Source organism: Lissotriton helveticus, chromosome 1_1 (genome assembly GCF_964261635.1).
Source record: "Lissotriton helveticus chromosome 1_1, aLisHel1.1, whole genome shotgun sequence".
Taxonomy (NCBI): Eukaryota; Metazoa; Chordata; class Amphibia; order Caudata; family Salamandridae; genus Lissotriton; species Lissotriton helveticus.
In genome coordinates this window covers 1430837911-1430859986 of record NC_136057.1, presented here as the reverse complement: position 1 = coordinate 1430859986, position 22076 = coordinate 1430837911, and the positions used below count along the sequence as shown (strand labels likewise).

The 22076-nt window shown below is 47.2% G+C and overlaps 1 protein-coding gene across 1 annotated transcript in view; it reads left to right on the top strand.

Moving 5' to 3' along the window:
- Nucleotides 1–5738: 5738 nt before the first annotated feature.
- The window catches only part of C3 (complement C3), a 329940-nt gene continuing 313602 nt past the window's right edge, over nt 5739–22076 (top strand). The window contains exon 1 of the mRNA XM_078685332.1: nt 5739–5881. Coding sequence (XP_078541458.1) covers nt 5811–5881 — 71 coding nt within the window. The 5' untranslated portion in view covers nt 5739–5810. The remainder of the gene's footprint in view (nt 5882–22076) is intronic.

Genomic DNA, 22076 nt, shown 5'->3' with positions numbered 1-22076 from the left:
GGAACCTGGAGAAACTATGGCTCCACGAACGCACACGGGACAGCAACGCAGCCCATAAGGACGCCACCCACAGACATCACCACCTCATCAGGTCAGCCAAGACAGCAAAGAGCTCTTCAGCCTCGTAAAAGAACTCTCCAACCCCAGCCCCAACGACATTCTACCCTCACAAGAACTGTGCGACTCACTAGCCATCTTCTTCCATCGCAAGATCGCTGACATCCACGACAGCTTCAACACCACAACTGCCCCGACTACGCCAGACTCCTCCTCCCTGTGAATACCACTAGCGCCATCCGCCTAACCTCCTGGTCCAACGTCAACGACGACGAGGCATGCAAGGTCATGAACTTCATCCACTCAGGATCTCCATCAGACCCGTGCCCACACCATGTATTCAACAAAGCAGACACAGCCATTGCACCCCAACTACGGAAGGTCATCAACATCTCCTTCGAAACAGCAACATTCCCAGAAAGCTGGAAGCAAGCCAAAATCAACACCCTCCTCAAGAAGCCCAAGGCAGACGCCAAGGACCTCAAGAACTTCCGGCCCATCTCCCTGCTCCCGTTCCTGGCAAAGGTCATCGAGAAAATCGTCAACAGGCAATTGACCCGCCACCTGGAAGACAACAACATCCTGGACCCGTCCCAGTCCGGATTCAGATGAAACCACAGCACTGAGACAGCCCTCATCGCTGCCACAGACGGCATCAGGCGCCAACTAGACAGCGGCGAAACATCGGCCCTCATCCTCCTGAACTTGTCGGCCACCTTCGACACGGTCTGCCATCGCACTCTAAAAACACGCCTCCTAGAAGCCGGAATCCAAGAGAAGGTCCTTGACTGGACCACATCCTTCCTCTCCGGGAGAACCCAGAGCGTCCGCCTCCCACCCTTCCGATCCGAAGCCACCAACATCATCTGCGGCGTCCCCCAGGGCTCATCCCTCAACCCGACGCTGTTCAACATCTACATGGCCCCCCCTCGCACAAGTGGCCTGCCAGCACAACCTCAACATCATCTCCTACGCCGACGACACCCAGTTCATCCTCTCCCTCACCAAGAACCCACACACCACCAAAACCAACCTCCACGAGGTAATGAAAGCCGTCGCTGACTGGATGAGGAGCAACCGTCTGAAGCTGAACTCGGACAAGACGGAGGTACTCATCCTCGGACCCACCCCCTCAGCCTGAGACGACTCCTGGTGGCCGACCACACTGGGAACAGCACCAACACCCACCGATCATGCTCGTAACCTAGGATTCATCCTCGACTCCTCCCTCTCCATGACCAAGCAGGTCAACGCCGTCTCCTCCTCCTGCTACAACACCCTCTGCATGCTCCGCAGGATCTACAAGTGGATCCCGACCGAAACAAGAAGAATGGTGACACAGGCCCTCATCAGCAGCAGACTGGACTACGGCAACGCACTCTACGCAGGAATCCCAGCCAAACATCTTCAATGACTACAACGCATCCAAAACGCCTCTGCCCGACTGATCGTCAACATCCTCCGCCGCAGCCACATCATCCCACACCTAAGAGACCTACACTGGCTCCCCGTCGACAAGAGGATCACCTTCAAGCTCCTCACCCATGCACACAAAGCACTCCACAACACCGGACAAGCCTACCTTAACAGCAGACTCAGCTTCTACACCCCCACCCGTCAGCTCCGCTCCGCCAGCCTCGCCCTCGCCGCTGTCTCCCGCATCCAACGAATGACCTCTGGCGACAGATCCTTCTCCTACCTCACCGCCAAGACCTGGAAAACCCTCCCTACTCACATACGGCAGACCCAAGACCTACTCGCCTTCAGAAGACTCCTCAAGACCTGGCTCTTCAAGCAGTAGCAGCACCCCCCTCCCCTCAGCGCCTTGAGACTCTAACGGGTAAGTAGCGCGCTCTACAAGTACATTGATTGAGATCTTTGTAGCCCAACATTGCCCATTCACCAAGATTGTATCGGAGGCCCAAACCGCTGGTCAAGGAGATGAGAGTGAGTTTGCGCCCCCCAGGTAATGTGTGTCGACTCCTGGGGCGGGGTGTGGGCTAGGAGGGACACGCTCTTGGCCTCTCTCTGGTTCTGGCAGCGTGAACCTCAGCTTTTGCTCGTATCACGGCCCGTATTGTCAAAGGTGTGGCAGTACCGGGGCCGGAGTGCAGAGCTGCAGTTCTTGTTACACCATACTTGTGTTGGGGGCAACTGTTGACAGAGGCTGACTGCGAGTTAGAAGAAGTGGCGGAGAGGCCGCCAAAAGCACTGTGATCGGTGCCGGAGTGTATTACGTACTATCTGATTTCTGCATACGGGACTACCCGATTATCGTATTACACATTGCATCATTTCTGCATAATGGAATACCTGATTAGTGTATGACGCATTGCATTATTCCTGCAGAAGGAACTACCTGATTAGTGTATGACGCATGGCATTATTTCTGCCTAACAAACTACCGGATTGTCGTATGACGCATTGCATTGTTTCTGCATAACAAACTACCTGATTAGTGTATTACGCATTGCATTATTCCTGCATAACGAACTACCTGATAGGTGTATTACGCATTGCCTTATTTCTGCATAATGACGTACCTGGTGGTTGTATTACGCATTGCATTATTCTTACATTGCAAAGTCCAAGATTGCTGCGCTACACATTGCATTATTTTTACATTGCAAAGTGCCTGATTATTGTGTTACACATTGCATTATTTTTACCTTGACTGATTCTAGCATTACGAACTGCATAACATGGTATTAGGATTACAGTAGGATGTTTAAAAGGGCTTATTAATATCACCAGAAATTACAATGGCTGGCTGGCCTAACAACTGGCCAGGATAGATAGTACACATATTCATATGTTGGATTTATATTGTATGGGCTTATCGTGTATCTTTATATATAAAATGTATACTTGTGTTTATAAAACTCGTCTGGAGTCTTTGTGGTGTCATCATTGGGGTGCTGTGAGCGTGGTTGCAAATACTTCACACATTTGCCTTGAAGATAGGCCTGGCTGCTCATGCCAAGCTATCACGGGGGTGAGCGGGGGCTATCTCAGAAGGTGACCTTCCTTACCCTGATGTGGAACCTTGTGTCCCTATTTGGCCTAAACTACCTACCTTAGCCAACCAGGGATCCCGTGTCTAACACACTGCATACGATTTTGCAAAGCATTTATTTCACTTACCTGTGCCAGGCTTGACTTGGTTCTAGAAATAAAATAACTTAATAATATTTTTATACAAGTCAAATTGGTCTGAGTTCAGTCTTTGAGTGTGTGGTTTCATTTGCTGATTGAGTGTGTACAACAAAGGCTTAACACTACCCTCTGATAAAGCCTTACTGCTCACCCACACTACCACAAGTAGAGAATAAGGTGTTATCTACTTTTACCTCTGCCTACCTTTGGGGTTCCACTGGACTCTGTGCACTCTATACCTCATTTTGGTATAGTATATACAGAGCCAGCTTCCTACAACATTCTCAAGGAGAGGTCTCATGGGGACACCTTACAATTTATAAATGGATTGGTGATAAAAGATTAATGTTTTGCAACCAGAATTTGATTGCAAAACAATAAAACATACCATTGCAATTCAGTATTTGGAAAGGACACCTTAAACACTCCCTTTCAAAATACCAAATCGGAATTGGATCACAAACGCAAATTGCGATTTGGTCAAAAGTTACTGAATCGCAATTCGCTGTTGTACACTCAAAAACAGCATTCATATGTTTGCAACCTCAAAAATGCTTTGTAAGGGCTGGATGACCAAACATTAGGAATAGTGATCCCCTAATTGTGATTCCCACTGACTCACAATTAGTAAATTGCTATTCCTAATGTATGAAGCTTTCTATTTTAAAATAGTGATTACCAGCTGGTCACTAATTGACTTACCTCATGAATATTAATGAGGTCAGGACACACTAGGAATCACTAACATCAGATGGATGGTGGCTTGCTTTGATCAGCGAACCACAGTGCCTTTGATTGCTTTATACTAAAGCAATTTTTTTTATTTTTAGATGAAGCCTGTTTAATTAACCGCATGCGCGCTAGCGGGTTTTCCCGCTGTGCGCTGAAATTTTTTAAAAAACGCGGTTTGTGACAAAGCCAGCTCGTCATGCGCGTAGCGCAGGTAACGCCCATGACAAGCTGGCTTTGTCATCCGCATCGAAGGGGTTAACTTAAAAGAAAAGGAACAGAGTTTAAAAAGAAACGTTTCTTCTTCTTTATGTTTGTTTGAGAAGGCTCAGTGGTCCCATCAACCACTGCCTCTTTTTAAAGAATTTTTTTTTTAATATTCACTAGGGGAAAGTTTTCCTAGTGGACGTCTTCCCATCAGTGGCGTAACATAGAGCCCTGCAGCCCCTGGGTGCGGGGGTCCACCAAGGAATAGGGGGCCCCCTCAGCACAGTACCCTGGCCGAGAGCTCCTGTTTGAGTCCAGAGGGGGCCCTTCGACGGAACTTGAAGGGGGGCCCTCCCAAATTTCGTTATGCCACTGCTTCTCATTTGTGGATGGGTTACGACTCCAACTTTATTTGGTAAAAGATTCATGTTTGTGATCAGAATTGGGTCGCAAAACATTAATAGATACAATTCCAATTCGATATTTGGAAGGGACATCTCTTCAAATATCGATTCGTTATTTGGTACCAAACGCAAACTGTGATTCGGCAACATGTTACCATATCACTATGAAATATTTGTACATAGAAAAAGCTATTTTACAGTTGCAAATGGCCTATTCAGTGATTCAGGCCAATCGCGACTTCAAAAAAGCATTGGGCATCTTGAAGGTGCGGCAGTAGACTGTTACGCATTTGACTCAACTGGCAATGCGTGGATGATACATAGCGTTGTCTGGTAAGGTTACAGAGCTACAATGTCAAATTTACCATGGGATGTCACAACTCTTTGTAGGAAGTCGTGTACTGTTTGTTTCCATTAACAATTCAAAGATTTTTTTTATTGTAAGCTGGTTTTTCAGGTGTGTGTACTTTTTTTCCTCGCAACTGATAACAGGAATTGAGAACATTGCTTCACCTGACATGCGAGGTCAATATTTAGTAACAAAAAAGCTATTTCCCGTTGCCTTTGACTTCTTGTAAAAACAAATTATATATATATATATATATATATATATATATATATATATATATATATATATACACACACACACACGTATATATACACACACAGCAGATAGATAGATAGATAGATAGATAGATAGATAGATAGATAGATAGATAGATAGATAGATAGATAGATAGATAGATAGATAGATAGATAGATAGATAGATACTTTATTTTTTCTACACAAGCAAAACTTAAACTACCCAAACATTACAAATTCTAAAACTATGGTCATACCTTAACTTTATAATTTACGCACCGCTTTCAAATTATTGTAACTGGAGCACCTTTATTTTACTGTCTCCAGCGGAGCTATCCCTTTACGCCTTGCACTGACACTACGGGCCTCTTGTCTCAAATGGAAGATATTAAAACAACATTAACAAACCCGCACCTAATATGGATTTCGCAAATCATGTCGGTGATGAAACAAGCAGTGTGTGATTTGGGTTTAAGGCGAAGAGCCGCCTCTGCTGGTTAATGCCAGGAGGGCACACAGGATTTGGAAATTCCCGGCAGGATGGGCTCATCCAGTTAGTGATTAATGGCTGTCTGTTTGCAGGCTTCGGGCTGCAGAGGTCAAGAGAAGGGGGCGGGAGATATAAAAGCGGGTGGAGAGCAGGGGTCCTCCGACACTGCCCTCCAGACGGCAGCATGGAGGTAAAGGCGCTTCTGCAGCTCCTGCTTCAGCTCTGCCTGGCTGCCCTGGTGCACAGTCAGTCACAGTGAGTACAGCCCTCAGGGGTACCTCCCAGCTAATGTACTGTACCTGCGGGGGTGCGCAGTTCAGCGGACTGTGAGGGGCTCCGGGCCAGGCCACGTCACCCATATCTGAGCACTGAGAGTAACTGCAGGGGGTCACCCGTGTCTGAGTACTGATAGAGGCTGCCGGGGGACTCCCCTCAGAGTACCTGCAGGGGTATACAATCTAGCGGACTAAACTACTGCGGCACCCGTGTCAGACTATTAATGGTATCTGACGTGGGACCCGCCTCAGAGTACTGAGAGAGGTTGTCGGGGGTCCCAGCTGAGCTAAGAGTACTGTGAGTACCTGCGTGTACTGGAAACCCAGGTATTACTAGCAAATGTACCTACATTATCCGCGCGGGGGCGCCAGCTCTTTTAGAGCACGGGGGCCACAGCGGGGGCAGCCCAGAGAATGCACCTAGCCTCCGAAGGAGTCAGACTGCTGGAGCCCTCGCCGTTCCCCTGCCCAGGGCACCTCGCCAGCCTCAGGCAAAGCTTCGTCAGCAGAACTTGCGTAATGAAAAAGAATGCACCCCCTGCAGAATGTGAAGAGGGGCCCCTTTAGTCTCCCAATCTCACAGGTATTCATGGACTGGACCACCACCCCCCATCAATAGGTGTAATAGTGGGGTCCCCTGCTCCTCGGGAGTTGCAGGTGTTTTTGTTACGCCCCCAACTTCGACGTCGTATTTCTCAATCTGCCTCCATTTCCCGCCGTTTCTGTGCCCCCCACACCCCATTTTTCTGTCCGTCACTGCCCCACTTTGCCTCGTTCCCCCTCTTACTCTCTCTCCCTTACTTGTGTTCCACAGCCTCTCTCTTTTGACCTTTGCACTTTCCCTCAACCTTGTTCTAAAGTTCGCTCTCTCGCCCGCTTAGTTTCTGTGTCTATTCCCCTCGCTGTCTTTCTCACGGACACCATCTCTCTGCCCCGTCACTCCGCTTGCTTTCCCTTTTCCCTGCTTCTCTTTCTCAGTGTCTATTTCTCACCTCAGTGTCCATTTCGATGTCTACGTGTGCTGCGCTGCTCCTAGTCGGTCATTTATGGCCAGTAGTATTGTTCCGCATGTTCTATTCACTTCATTTTCCTGTCTATCTTCCTCTCTTTTAATATCTCTCTTTTGGCGTTTATGTTGGCCTCCTTCTCTTTTTCCCTCGCCCCCTTAGTTTTTCTCTCAATATTTTATTCCGTTTCTCCCTCTCCGCGTCACACACTCTCTCTTCCTCCATCCCTCTCTTTGCCCCAGTTAATCTGATACTTGTCTCCTCTCCCCGTTGTGCAAAGGCGCGTGTGTGATTGATGCTCGTCTGTTTCTACCCCGATTGACCGCTGAGTGTCGCTATTGCAATGCTGTTAGCATCCTCCTAAACTTTCGCTAATTACTGACTTTGCCTGGACCCATTTGCTCTCACTGACGGCCATCCTGGGAAAGGACAACGACGGTCACTACTATCCCGGGTGTGGCAGCTCCCTCCAGGACCGTGTCAAATCCCAAACTTTGACAGGCCACTGCGACCCAGATGAACTAAAAAGCGTTCTGCACAACGCTTTGTGACAATACGCAGCGGAGCTTTGGGAGAATGTGGTAAAGTTACGCAGAGTCAGAAATACAGAGAATCCCACGCAGATGATAAATAACAACAGTGGTGGATGCTCGCGCAAAACATATTTGTGCAGCAAAAAAATAAAGTGAGCACAACGTGAAACGGCTTTGCTTTGTGTAGTGATTGGCCGGCCGGAGAGACAGATGTACTTGAGCATACTAGCATGACCTGGTGTATGAAACAACACATTTTCTCGGTATGCCCTTTCATTGTCATCGCATACTGGGGCCTTGGGGGAGGCAGCCTATAGGGAGGCATGTCCCCAGGTGAATTTGGGCGACCTGTTAAGTTAGGCTTGTTTGGTAGAAGGGTTAGTTATATATAGGAGATCATTCAGACTTATGGATTACCTACAAGACGCCTTTTGGGTCTACTCTAGGCGAACGCAGTGTAGGCATTATAGGCAGGGCAGATTTTGGTGGAGGATGTGTAACCAGTACAGATCGTACACAAAGGTCGCTCTTTGTGCTTTGGCGTCCCTCTTAGCATCACAGTAAACCTGTATCGCGCTTGAAAGTCACCATTGCTCTTTTCTTGCGAGCGCCCGCACATGACATGACACACAAATAGTAAATCTCTGCCCAGGTCTAATATCTGCTCAAGCGTCCTGTCTGCTCCATCGGCGACTTCAGCCAATGCCCTACTTTTGCTGCAACTGGGTTTTGATGATGCATTGGTGTCTGCTCTAACCTTAGCCAATGACTGTTCACTGTTTTCCGGTTTGAGACTGGGTTTGTGAGTAGGAAGTAGTGGCGCTCTGAGCAGTATGATACTGTAACTGAGAATGGTGTGCAGTAAGCACGTGGTGCAAAACAGGGCAGGGGAACACAAACCCTTCGGAAAAGAGGCCCCTGAATATGATCTAGGCAGGTCTAGACCAAATGTACTGAAAGTGGTTCCTGGGAACACGCCTGTTTGGTTGATGGTCCGATAGTGCGGACTACGTTATCTACTTATGCAGAGTAGAGGTTGAAAAAGAAGCGTACAATTCAAATTTCTTGTGAAAAAGTTTTTATAAGTCAAACAATGGACAGTACAGAGAGGAGGTAGCCAGCCGACATGTGTTTCGTCCCACCGTGAAGGAGATGTGACTCATCAGGGCTGTAGGGCTATGAGGAGGAGGTATCATAAGGCTGTAGGCGTGCGGTGGAAACGTTTCTTCCGCCTCGAACATGCGGCTGGAAACGTATAGTGAAAGTTTGCCGGGTTTAAATGCCGGGTAGAGGTAGAGGTACTCCTCCTCGTAGCCCTACAGCCCTGATGAGTCTCATCTCCTTCACGGTGTGACGAAACATGTGTCGGCTGACTGTTCACTGTTTGTCGGTGCTGCACAGGGCGGGATTTGCCTTTTATTTCATCTGCATTTTCCCGGTGGGCCGATTTGCAAAGCCTAGGACCTTTGGTGCCTACGTTACTTTCCTCAGCTCTCTGAGATTAATTAAAGCAGAGACGGGGGGTTGTGCTGCTGCATTTCTTTCTGCATCTGTTTCTGGCAGTGATGAAAAAACTCTGGGCCAGAGCTACTCACATTTGACGCAAAGCAGCAAGACAACTTACTGTGCTGCGTCAAATGGAGAGAGCAGCAATGCACCATATTTACTAAGATATGTTGCATTCCGTCTCTCCCTCTGTGCTGGCGCACTGTGTGCAGCCTAGCGCCAACGCAGGCACCCTTGCATCATGTTGTAAGGGTGCTTGCGTTATAGGCAGGATTGTGTTTTTTGCAGAACGGGACACCTTGCTGCACAAAAACAATACTGAGAGGCATTTTCCTCTTTTTGTCTGCTGCATTCTGCAGCACACTTCGAAAAAAGAAATAGCAAGGAAAAATAAACGTATTTCTCCTCGCTATGCCTCTGTTGGGATGGTGTAGCATTAAGAGCCATTGCCAGGTTTATTAACCTCGTTAAATCTAGGAATGTACCAAAAACCATATGTGGTGCATGGGAATGCTACTGATTGCAGCCAGCCACAAGCATAACATTTTAAAAATCTTGGACTTCTCAAACCCACTCTATTTTACAGTGTCTGGGAAACACAGCACAGACCGTGAGTCTCAGTCGGAGCACTGTGTTCCCCTGCTCACACCAATCCTAACATTGCTCTCATGCTTTTTTCTACTTGAAGCTGCATGTGAACAAACTCAGGATGGTTTGTACCAATGCTGTTTAACTTGAGTTAGCATTCGAGAAATTCCAGCTTTCAGTAGTCTTTCTTGCAGCTAGAGGGCGAGTTGTACACAGAGTCGGAGGTTGGGGCTACAGTGCAGCTCTCAGAAATGTCCATGGCCACCCTCTGTACTCATAAGTTGGCAGGGTATGCTCAGACGTGAGTCCCTTGCTGACTTTGCCACTGGATTCAAGCAAGCCTGGCTGAAGACGGCTGTAATGCCAGAAACTGGTCCTAGGGAGCTTGAATCCAGTCCAGGGAAGGCATGGTTTGGCAGTTCGGGCTGGACTGTTCCCATGAGGCACAGGGTCAGACTGATTTGCATATGGCCATGTCTGAACTGGGGTGGCAGAGTGGGCTAAAGAACGGTGATGGATTAAACCCAGATCTGTTGACTGGGTGTGAGTGTATGATTGGTTCGTCCATCACCACCCCCTTTTGTACCCCTCTGCACCCACCACCTCCACCTGGGGCCCCAGGGCCCTGCTTCTGCCCATAACCTGCTGGGCAGGGCTCAGCCCTCGTAGGACCAAAGCCACTGCCAAGGGGGGCATTGTCCCTGATGGGGGTACGAGGGTGAAGAGCTACTAGGTCCTCCCGGGCCCATTCCTGCTGCAGAGTTGCTATTAGCTCTTCGCCAAGGGCTACATTTTGCGCACCCACGAGCTAAAGGTCAGTTCCGGCACATTCATGTATTTTTATACCGCACTGAAAAACAGCACTAAGCTAAAATGGTGCATAGAATCATACAGCTTAGAATACTTTTGCTTTGGTGCCCATTGTGGTATGCCTTCTAGTGGTGTTTGTGGTGTTTGGGGTAATTAGTGAGACAACCCATCCCATTGCCAAATTAAATACGTTTACAAAATAGCAGCGCACTTCCAAAATACCAATGGGTGCCCTTGTACTAAGTGCACTTAGAAGCCATACTACCATTTTTTGAGTGTACAATTTATTTTCATGCATGCACAATTTATAGGCTTATTTGTCAACTGACTTGAGTTTAAGTGGCAGACATGTTTTATGCGAGAGAAAAATAAGAATACAGTTTCTATACTAAATTGTCACCTACAAAACTGTTAATCTCTCTCCTAACCTGAACCATGTATGCAAATCCTTACCAGCACTGGTTTGTCACAAAAAAGAAACGAACTTCAGTAAAACATTCTTTCTTAGGCCAGAATATTGTTTGTGTGATTTCATGCCTTGTTTGCATATGTTGCCTTATTTGGGAAGGGTATGACCAGTCTTGGTCCCGTGCTCACTACACCACTGGATTCAAGCTAGCGTGGCTGATGAAGGGTGATGCCCTGAATCCGGTCCCAGGATGCTTGTTTGCGGTCCAAGGAGGGCCTGGCTTGGCAGTTCGGCTGGACTCTTTCCACAAGGAACAGGGTCAAGACTGATTTGCATATGGCTGGGTCCAAACTGGGGTGGTGTTGTGAGCAAAAGAATGATGGATTTTACCCAGATCTTTGTGACTGGGGTGAATGTTTGCATTGTCAAACATTCCGTCCCTCAATTGTTTCTTTTGCATATGTCGTCCTAAGTGGGAAGAGCATGCCCAGACGTGGGTCCCGTGCTCACTAAACCACTGGATTCAAGCTAACCTAGCTGATGAAGGGTAATGCCCTGAAACTGGTCCCAGGATGCTTCTCCTTTTCCAGGGAGTGCCTGGCTTGGAAGGTTGGGCTGGACTGTTCCCACAAGGAACAGGGTCAAGACTGATTTGCATATGGCTGGGTCCAAACTGGGGTGGTGAGCAAAAAAAGGAAGTATTGAACCCAGTTCTTTGTGACTGAGGTGAATGTTTGCATTGTCCAGCATTCCGTCCATCAATTGTTTATTTTGCATATTGTTTGTAACTATGGCATGGCTAAGTGTCTGCACAAAGTTTTTTTGTTCACACATCGTTTTAAAAAGCTCATGGTTTTCACCCTCAACCTGCTTTTGCAAAGGTTTCCCACCTTTCCTTCCCTTGTGTGAAGATTTTTTTCACTGACAGTGAGATAATAGAACCAGTCAAGCTAAACACGTTCCACACGTTACTGGGACATTTGCATCCTAATTCCATGCTCAAAATATATATACTGACCTTTCTGCATAGCAGTATTGCAGAGGAAAAGGACAATAAGACCCTTATTTCATGGTCACCAAAATTACCTGGCTGTCTTTACATAATGACAAGGCCCACCCAAATAGGTTGCTTATTTCGCTGCTACCTTTTCCTGTTCACGAGTCCGAACCCCCTCTTTGGTCCCTTATGCTCACTTGCTTTCGCCATAAAACTTATCCCAAAACTTTATGTCCCATCACTTTCAAATGTCACCAGCCACCACTGCTTAAGCCCTTGCATTGCCTTGTGTCTCCTACCGTGATGCAATGGCAATGCAGGGGCTTAGTAAAAGTGGTCCTTTGTTCATAACAGTTCACAAATGCTTTCCGATCCTTTGAGTGATATGGCTCATGACATCATGTGTGCTTTTTCAATGCTCAAGTCTGTGATTCTAGAGGATGACTTTGCCACATGCTAAGCAAAACATCAGCTGAGCGAAATTCAGTCTGATCCTCTTTCTGAGTGAAAAGACAGACCTGAAGCAAAACAAGCATTTGCAATGCAATTGTTCTCACATTAGTGAAAGTTTGAACTATTGGCTTTGAAAATGATAATATTTGTTGGAATTCTTTTTTTTGTCAAAAAATATCCCAGCAGTAGCGTGGTAATAAAATAAAATGCACAAAGCAAGGAATGGACGCAGTACCACGGGCTGGTACTAGGTGTCCCTGTGGAGTTGTAAAGGGACCTCTATCAGCCACAGGAAGTACCTCACCCTAAATGCAATTAAAAAGAGAAAGGGGGCTTACATTTAAAAGAAGAGATAAAAAGATAACAACTACTTCCGTAGCAGACCTCACAAGTACTGAGTTCATAAAGCATTATTAGAACATTGGAATGTTGGGAGCTCCATTGAAAACAATGGAGTGCTCCGGGCTTATTATGGCTGGTATAAGCCAGGAGCTCCAACATTCCAATGTTTCTTTGTTCACAGCTCTGGCTTATTATTATTATTATTATTCCATAAGGCTTTGTTTGTTTGTTTGCATCAAGACTGGCTTAACTAAAAGACTTTGACGTCCCCAAGGCTGTTAACATAACGTGAGATGCGATCATCACACATCTTTCTGGGAGTACGGTTCATTGCGTGTCAGTTTCTCTAGTTCAAAAGTACAGTTGGAAAAAAGCTCTGTGACTTGGACCTGTGGTGTTGCCCTAGCCTGGCAGCTTTCAGTCTCCACATAATCCCAAATGCCGGCAAGCCCGTAGCAAAGCTATTAGAGGGAGGGACAGGTGCACCAAGGTGGTGGTGTTAATATGCTCAGTAGAGAGTAGTGTAGAAGTGAAAAAAGCCCAGGCATCTACTAGGAACAGGAGCCCATATGTGATAGAAAGAAATATCAACGTAACAGATTTGGGCACAGATGAGTCATTTAAGAACAGGCGTCATATTGCTGTGATGAACTGGGACCATGAGTCAAGGGCCCATCAATGGTAGGTGCATCTATATCTCAGTATGATTTGATGAGTCATACTTTGTAAAAAGTCACTTTGTAAACCCCTGCGCTACATTATACCTGCGTCAGGTATAATGTATGCAGAGGGGGCGTTCCCCCGCAAAGGTGAGTTCCAACACAAAAATGAAATCTCAAAAAAGAAATTAAAAGCAGACCAACAGTGCTAAGGCAAGCGGCATGCTGCTTTCGTACAAGAACAATGAAAAGGGAAGATTCACGCAGAGTGTTTACCTACAGAGCGCCCATGGAGTTCCTCATCCAACACTAGGTTTGAGGACACTGGCTGTGGGCCCAGGTGTCTCCTAAATGTGTGCCAGAGAGCGCCAAAAGGCACGTACCAATGACACCAGGATAGGCATCATGGGAACTGTAGTACATGGCCGCCCGTCTGGAAACACTATGTGGCATGCCGAAGGCGTTTGTGAAACGCTGCACTCTACCAATGGATGAGTCAAGAGGCGCATTGTGGGAAGTATAGTTTGCAATAGTAATTGTGTGTATAAAACAACTGTATGGCATGAAAAAGGCGTTAGCAAAACGGTACAGAGTAGCCCGACCCTGATTGTGGAGGAATAATAAAAGCTGTATCAAAAAAGAAATTTAACTGGAATCATGCCCCTGAATGATTCAAATTGTAAAAAGTGCAATTAACATGAAAATTATAATGCATGTTTGTTAAATTTGTTCATGTTTACTCCCAGAACTGTCTTGCATTGGAAGGAAATACATAAGTATTCATGGTAATGGCAGTTCCGACTCCACGTTCAAACATGCAGTGTTGTGAGGGTGCCCTACCACAGGCTGTCACTAGGTGATCCTTGGGACATCTTATGGCCACATATGGTACTGCAACCTGCAGCATGCCTCGGCAAAGGATATGGCACACAGAGCTGTCAACTGGAGAGCTGGGAATCAGTGTTCAAATCTGGTGTCTGCTCAACATCCTGTGATAATCGGATGATTGTTTAATTTGCCCCAGAACCCATGATTATGTGTGCTATATAAATTAAAGCATTTAATATAAAATAAGGGGCAATGCACTGCAAATTATGTGTAAAGTAACCAAAAACGAGCAAACCAGTAGTGGCCTCGGAGGAGTGGTGAGGGCCTGCCAGCAGTGTTGGCGGAGGAGTGAGGGGGAGGCACTGGGGGCCTCATTTATGAGGCCTTGCGTCAGTTTTGCGCTTCCGATGCGTCACTTTTTGTGACGCATCGGCGGCGTAAAACATGCCTCCTGTTGCGCACTATTTACAAAAAGACGCATCTAAGCAGATGCGTCACTTTGTAAACCCCTGCGCTACATTATACCTGCGTCAGGTATAATGTATGCAGAGGGGGCGTTCCCCCGCAAAAAGCCTCGTAATAGTGACGCAGTGAAATCTATGAGATTTCACTGCGTCACTTTTAGGACGCTGTTGCGTCAAAATCTTGCGCCTGCCTCACAGCAGGCATAAGACTGACGCAAGCCCTTTCACATGGGGCTTTCCCCATGTGAAAGGACGCATTTCTGGAGTTGCGTCACTTTTGTGACACACCCCAGCAATGCGTGACTTTTGCGCTTACAGATACGTCAGAAATACTGACGTATCTGTAACTCCTTGCGACATGATGCGTCATACTGTAAATATGACGCATCAATCATGTCGCAAGGAGTGCGCACTGAGAAGTGACGCATCGCTGCTTTCACGCAGCGATGCGTCATTTCTCATAAATGAGGCCCTGGGAGTTTAAGGGATATGAAGCAACCAAAGCAGTTTTGTGGGAGGGGTGAGGTCGGTCGAGGCACAGGGGGGCAAAGGGATGTCAGCAAGCAAATGAATCAACCAACGTTTCATTTCACCAGTAAACTGAACAGTTAATGAGCAAAGATGCAGGCCAACTAAAAAATAATTCTCTCTAAGTATAAATACCTTGAACAGTAAGAACACATGTAAGAGGGTCAGTCAGTCCTTATGGGAGGATACAACATTCTAAAAGGAGAGACTACTAAGTGCATTCACCATTGAAAAGCCAACATATCTAAAGGACAGCAGGAGGAACCAATGAAAAAAATTTATGTTTTTCCAAGCTCATTATCCTAGATACAGCATGTGTCGAAGAGACAGCACAAGGGCTGCCTAGGTGAGACCTAAAAAAAGAACAGCTGTTTTTAAAGCAATTTAAAGGACTGGGCACTGTAAACGTAATACTAGCTGTGTTAAGGTAAATATATTGTCTGGGCCCTTGACTTCAAAGCAAAATATCTGGCAGCAAAGTCTGTGTTGCATGTCTGCCTGCAGGGTCCTCCTGTGACTCTAACAGGCAGGCGCTAAACACAAGCTCCCTTGCTTGGAAAGTTGATTTGAAGATGACTGTCAGGGGCCAGTCAATGTAAGTAACTTAAGGTAATTACATTGTCCCGCCCCTAACAGTGATGAATGCCACAAAAATTCCTTATTCTGCACATGTCACACTATGCAGAATGAGTACTTCTTATTTCAACACACATTTTGCCTGTATTTCTTCCTTTTTTTAGTCCAGGGCAGGCACATGCGGAAACACCAGAATTACCTCCAGTTTTGGATCTTCTTACTGCATATTGGTAAAAAGATTTTCGCCCAACCCTATTTATGAACTCAGATTAGCTTGCTTTAACCACCTGTGTTTTGAGCCACATGACCCGTGGTTTCCCTTTGGTCAAATATATTGTTTTCATGTTGTGTCTAGGGCCTCATTTTGCTTTGTGAAGTGGAGGTGACCTTTGTGGATGGGTTGCAACCATAAAAAAAATTGTTTCTTGATGTACAATAGCCCTTTTACGAGTCAGAAAATTCAATATGACGCTTAAAGGGCTCTGACCGCCTGATTCATCAAGCTAAATTGCACTCGCAAAGGGCAAGATTCTCAGAATCTTGCCTTTTGCGAGTGCAATTTTTGCATTTGGGATTCATCATCCCAAATGCAAAATTCGCTATTTAAGAATTCGCACATTTGCGAAGAATTGAATTTAAGGAATCTCTATTTGAGATTCCTTAAATGCAATTCATGAAGCATTTTAAAATTGCGAAAATGCAATTTTGGGCTGCTATTTACCGAGAGGTTAGACCTCTCGGTAAATAGCAAAAACTTAGAAAAATGCTTTTAAAAGCATTTTTCTAAGTTGCATGTTGCACACACACATGTCCTTTGGACATGTGTGTGCGCAACACCTGTTTCAATTTGCATTTAAGGGGTGCTACAGGGTGTCCTTTGGACACCCCAGGCACCCTTTAAATCGCTATCTTATTTGCGATTAGCAAATTGCTAATCGCAAATAAGGAATACTCCCCATTCATTCCTATGGGCCTTTTGGCCCATAGGAATGAATGGGGAGTTATTCCTTATTTGCGATTAGCAGTTTGCTACTCGCAAATAAGGAATGTGTAGGAATCGCTATTTATTTAGCAATTCCTACATGAATACCGTTTTGCGAGTCCTTAATAGCGATTCGCTATGAATCGCTATTAGGGGCTCGCAAAACGGCCCGTTGATGAATAAGGCTGTGAGATCCTTACCGAATCACAAGTAGAAGGGGGGTGAAAGGGGCATATTTCTCCGATTTGCGATTTGGAAAATAATGTAGCCATGGTTTGCGACTGCCGCTGCAATCAGAATCCATTGAGGAGTTATAACTAATTCGCAAAGGGCCTGGTGTCCCATTGGAGTATCTTCCCATTAGCAAATATTATTATCAGCCTTGGAGGTAGCAGGCAGTGCTGCAGAGGTGTCCTCTGGTGGTACTTACCCCTTTGTGAAACATATCAGCCTCCTTAGGGGGAACAGGCAGTGATCAAAAGGCCTGCCGCCTCCTGACACCTCCCCGTTTACTGTTGAAAATGAAACATTGTAATTGTGCATCATGAGATGGTTTATACATAGGTATCCTTTAATAAAGCTCCACTCGACTGTGTTTTCAGGAATGCTCAGGATTAGTTGAGAAGAGCACTTTCCATTTATTGTATATTGTGCATTTTAGAGGATGATTTATTTTGTAGTTGGTTGTGTTATGTAATGTCATTTGATTTGTTATTCTTTTCAATAAACAGATTTAAAAATAAAAAAAGGCACGCCGCCTGCTCCCCCTAATATCTTCCCAAACGGGACCATGTATTTAAAAAAAACAGCACCTGTGTCTTAATGAAGATGGGCTTCTGTGAAAACGTTTCCTATTTGGCAAAGTAAATTTAGAGATGGAGGTTTGCTGTCCCTTGCAGAACCCCATCCCTGCACTGGCAGCCATTCACAGGGAGCTACAAATTGAGACCTGACTAATGAGTATTCAGTTAACAGACCATTTTGCTTACACCTCGGAATAGACAATTTGCAATTTGACCTATTAGCAGAGATGGCGCATCACAAACTGTATTCCTATTGTGCAAACTGCACATCTCTGGTTTGGAAATGGGAATGAAATATCCATCCGCCGGAGATCCACACCTCTAATCAGAAGGCAGCCCAGCCCTGTTTCTGGCATTGAGTTGGGAAGGCATTTTTTCCTCAGATTTCCTAGTAGTGAGACATTAGGCTCAAGATACCACATTTTGCTGTCATAGTCAATGACTTCTCCTACTTTGAGGTACATTTGTTTGCATATGTTGTTCATTGGCTTAGGAAAATGAGAGACTTCTCTTGCTCCTAATCCCAGATGACGGAGGCGTGGCTTGCTGTCCTGCGAAATGGCCGCTTGCTAGGCGAACTCCACCGGCCAAGACATCATCCTGAAAATATCCGCTCAACTGGTGGGCACATACTGTGCTATAATACACCACGAGCATTGCCCATGGTGTGCTGAACAAGCTGAACCAACGATCGCCTCTGGATGTGCCAAGGGAGGTGGTGAGCGAGCCCTGATCTGCGGCAGCTTCTGGTCGATCGCTGGTGCAGAGCGAGGGAAGCGGACAGCATGAAAATGTTCGCACGCGGCGTCACTGATGCAGTGGGCCGTGACCTTCACGTACAGCTACAGATGCTCTGTTGCCCCTGAAAGAGACAATTTGCCGGATCAGAGCCGCCGGAGAGTAAGCGGAACCCGAATCAGACCTGCAGCATTGAGTGTCATCCCCCGATGGTAAGAGGGCGACGAAGGGGCGGCGAGCCCTCGCGACTGATTCGTGGTACAAAAGGGGGTGGTGCTGGACGGAGCATCTGAATCAATCAAACACTCACACCCAGTCAAAAGATCTGGGTTTAATCCTTCACCGTTCTTTAGCCCACTCTGCCACCCCAGTTCAGACATGGCTATATGCAAATCAGTCTGACCCTGTGCCTCATGGGAACAGTCCAGCCCGAACTGCCAAGCCATGCCTTCCCTGGACCGGAAACAAGCTTCCGAGGACCGGTTTCTGGCATTCCAGCCGTCTTCAGCCCGGCTTGCTTGAATCCAGTGACAAAGTGAGCAAGGGACTCACGTCTGAGCATATCCTGCCACACTTATGGCAGCCAAAAGTGGTACAAAAGGGGGTGGTGATGGACGGAGCATCTGAATCAATCAAACACTCACACCCAGTCAAAAGATCTGGGTTTATTCCATCACCGTTCTTTAGCCCACTCTGCCACCCCAGTTCAGACATGGCTATATGCAAATCAGTCTGACCCTGTGCCTCATGGGAACAGTCCAGCCCGAACTGCCAAGCCATGCCTTCCCTGGACCGGAAACAAGCTTCCGAGGACCGGTTTCTGGCATTCCAGCCGTCTTCAGCCCGGCTTGCTTGAATCCAGTGGCAAAGTGAGCAAGGGACTGACCCAGATAAGACCGACCCAGATAAGACCGAGCTGGTTTTGACTGGAGGTGGTTGCAGTCCATGGTCCCCCTCCTTTTGGCCCCCTTCCCTTGGTGTCCCCCCACTCCCCGTGCCCAAAGTGAAAACCCTGGGGATCTACCTCAACTCTCAACTCACTGTCCATTCACAGGTTAGTTCTGTAGTTTCTTCTTGTTTCTTTTCCCTTAGAATAATTAGGAAAGTCTCCCGTTTCTTTTCCACCCCCGCTTTAAAAATCATCGTGCTGGCCATGGTTTTGTCCCGTATAGACTATGGGGACATAGTCTACAATGGGGCCCCGGCCTACGCAATCCACCGCCTGCAACTGGTGCAGAACCAGGCGGCTCGCCTGATCTATGGCCAGCCCAAATACCATCGGGCTACCCCACTGCTCAAAACCCTGCACTGGCTCCCAATAAAAGAGCGCGCCCTCTTCAAGCTCGGCTGCCTCACCTATCAGGCCAGATCAGGCACTGCCCCTGAATTTATTTGTTCGGCCATTAAGCCCTACCTTCCCGGCAGAGAACTCCGTTCCACCTATTCGGCCCTTCTTACTATTCCCCGCTTTAAAAAACAGAAAGCGGGTGGATCCAGTTTTGCTGTCTTGGCTCCAACCTTCTGGAACTCCCTCCCTGCTGCCTTGCGCACTTCTCCTTCCTACCTCCTGTTCCGGAAGAACCTTAAAACCTTCCTCTTCACGCAAGCCTACCTGACATAGACTCTTCTTGTCACCGCCGCCCATCTTCCGCCACTAGCGCCATGAAACCGCCTGGTAAACGAGCGCTGTACAAATGATTTTAAATTCAAATTCACGTCTGAGCATACCCTGCCACACTTATGGCGGCCAAAAGTGGTACAAAAGGGGGTGGTGATGGACGGAGCATCTGAATCAATCAAACACTCACACCCAGTCAAAAGATCTGGGTTTAATCCATCACCGTTATTTAGCCCACTCTGCCACCCCAGTTCAGGCATGGCTATATGCAAATCAGTCTGACCCTGTGCCTCATGGGAACAGTTCAGCCCGAACTGCCAAGCCATGCCTTCCCTGGACCGGAAACACGCTTCCGAGGACCGGTTTCTGGCATTCCAGCCGTCTTCAGCCCGGCTTGCTTGAATCCAGTGGCAAAGTGAGCAAGGGACTCACGTCTGAGCATACCCTGCCACACTTATGGCGGCCAAAAGTGGTACAAAAGGGGGTGGTGATGGACGGAGCCGACTGATTCGGCAGAGGTGGAAATCTGGAACTGGGACGACCATCACCCATACACGGCGGAGGGGCCTTGTGAATGCTCATACTGGGATATAGCCACACCGACACCTACATAGCGGGATCAAGGTGGCTGCACATCGGCGCTGCAGGAAGTGGCTACATTACTTGATGTGAGGCCTGCAGCCTTCCGTATAGGGCGGTTGGTGGACCGGGGTGGCGCTGCGCCACTGTCGAGGCCACTGGGAATTTGCGCCTGCCTCTGGTTGCCATAGGGTAGGGTAAGTGACTGCTCATGCCACTATATGTGAACGGTACCTTGCAGCCTACAGGAGCCTGCTAATCTGAGAATAGAGCCTCCTTCTCATTGCTTGGACTTCCCGCTGTACAACCCCCCCAGAACAGAGGCTCCATCGGCGTACCCAGGTGACGGGGGCCTTATTGTGGACTGTGATCGCCCTGGAGGTCTATACTAATTGCGCACTGGCAATGCGGGCCTAGGTCGCTGCTGCTCAGATTAAGTGGATGGTTGATAGACGGTGTGGCCCACCCTGAATGCCTCTAGATCGAACCACGATAGATAGGGGCAGCGCACGTCTTGAATCCCGGACGGATACCAACTGCGCCATGGGCAAACAATACTCAAAACAACCAAAGTTAACCTTAGAGCAGAGGAGGAACACAAAGCTCATGGAACAGGATTCAGAGGCAGGAATGGAGAGGCTGTCGGGCCCACAAACGGAGGACCAGGGGGAAGATCTATGTGCTTTAATGCTCGAAATGAGGTCCAGTTTGTGGAATATAGACTCTAAGTTGGACACATTGACCTCCCAATTCAACGCTATGAAGACGCAATTAGGGACACACAAGACTAGACTGGATGTGCTGGAGAACAGGGCCTCAGACTATCAGGGCTTCCAAGTGGAGACAAAAGAACAGATGGAAAAAGTGATTGGCATAATACGTGCTAAAAATGAGGCTATGGAGGCCAGGTCTCGACGAAACAACCTCCGTATTACTGGCATACAGGAGATGACAGCAATTGCTAAGATGGAGACCTATGTGGCAGACTTACTACACAAACTATTTGACCTGCACCTTTCTTCAGTCTTAGCCGTGGAAAGAGCGCACCATGCTCTGGGCCCTCGACTGCCAGATGGCGCTACTCCCAGACCCATCTTGGCCAAGACCCTGAATTATCAAGATCAAGAGACTGTCCTGCGTCTGGCCCGGGGTAAAGGGACAATCACCTATGGGGGAAATACCATCTCCTTCTACCCAGACTTCACCCCCGCTGTGCAGGCGGCGCAACAGGAGTTCCTGTAGGCCAAATGTCTCCTGTTGCAAGCCTAGATTCTGTATGCGCTTCTTTATCCCGCGAAGCTTAAAGTAACTTATGATGGCTCTGCCCATTTCTTTACGTATGCTAATTCGGCCCTCAAATTCGCAAAACATATCGGGGGAAAGGCATCCTAACAACGCTCTAAAGAATTGGCTTCTGAAGAAGACGGTTTAATCGACAATGACTGATATAGGTCTTAATCCTGTGGCCCCCTTGGACTATTCAAAGACGACTCCTGCTGACATGGTTTGTTTTTTAATTGTTGTCATTGGAAAGTGTGATCTGCTGGTCTATTTCTTATTACTGGTATTGGATATACAGCACTGATGCGATTGATTGCTGGTTCTGTGGGCTCTACGACTGCCCCTAAAGTTTGTTGGAGCTAGCAGAGGCATCTTAAATTGGTATAGATTGAGGACGGTCGGGGAAAATACATGTTTGTCACAAGCACTCCAGTGGGTTTGGGTATTTGGTTTTTAATGTTACGAGAAGATAGG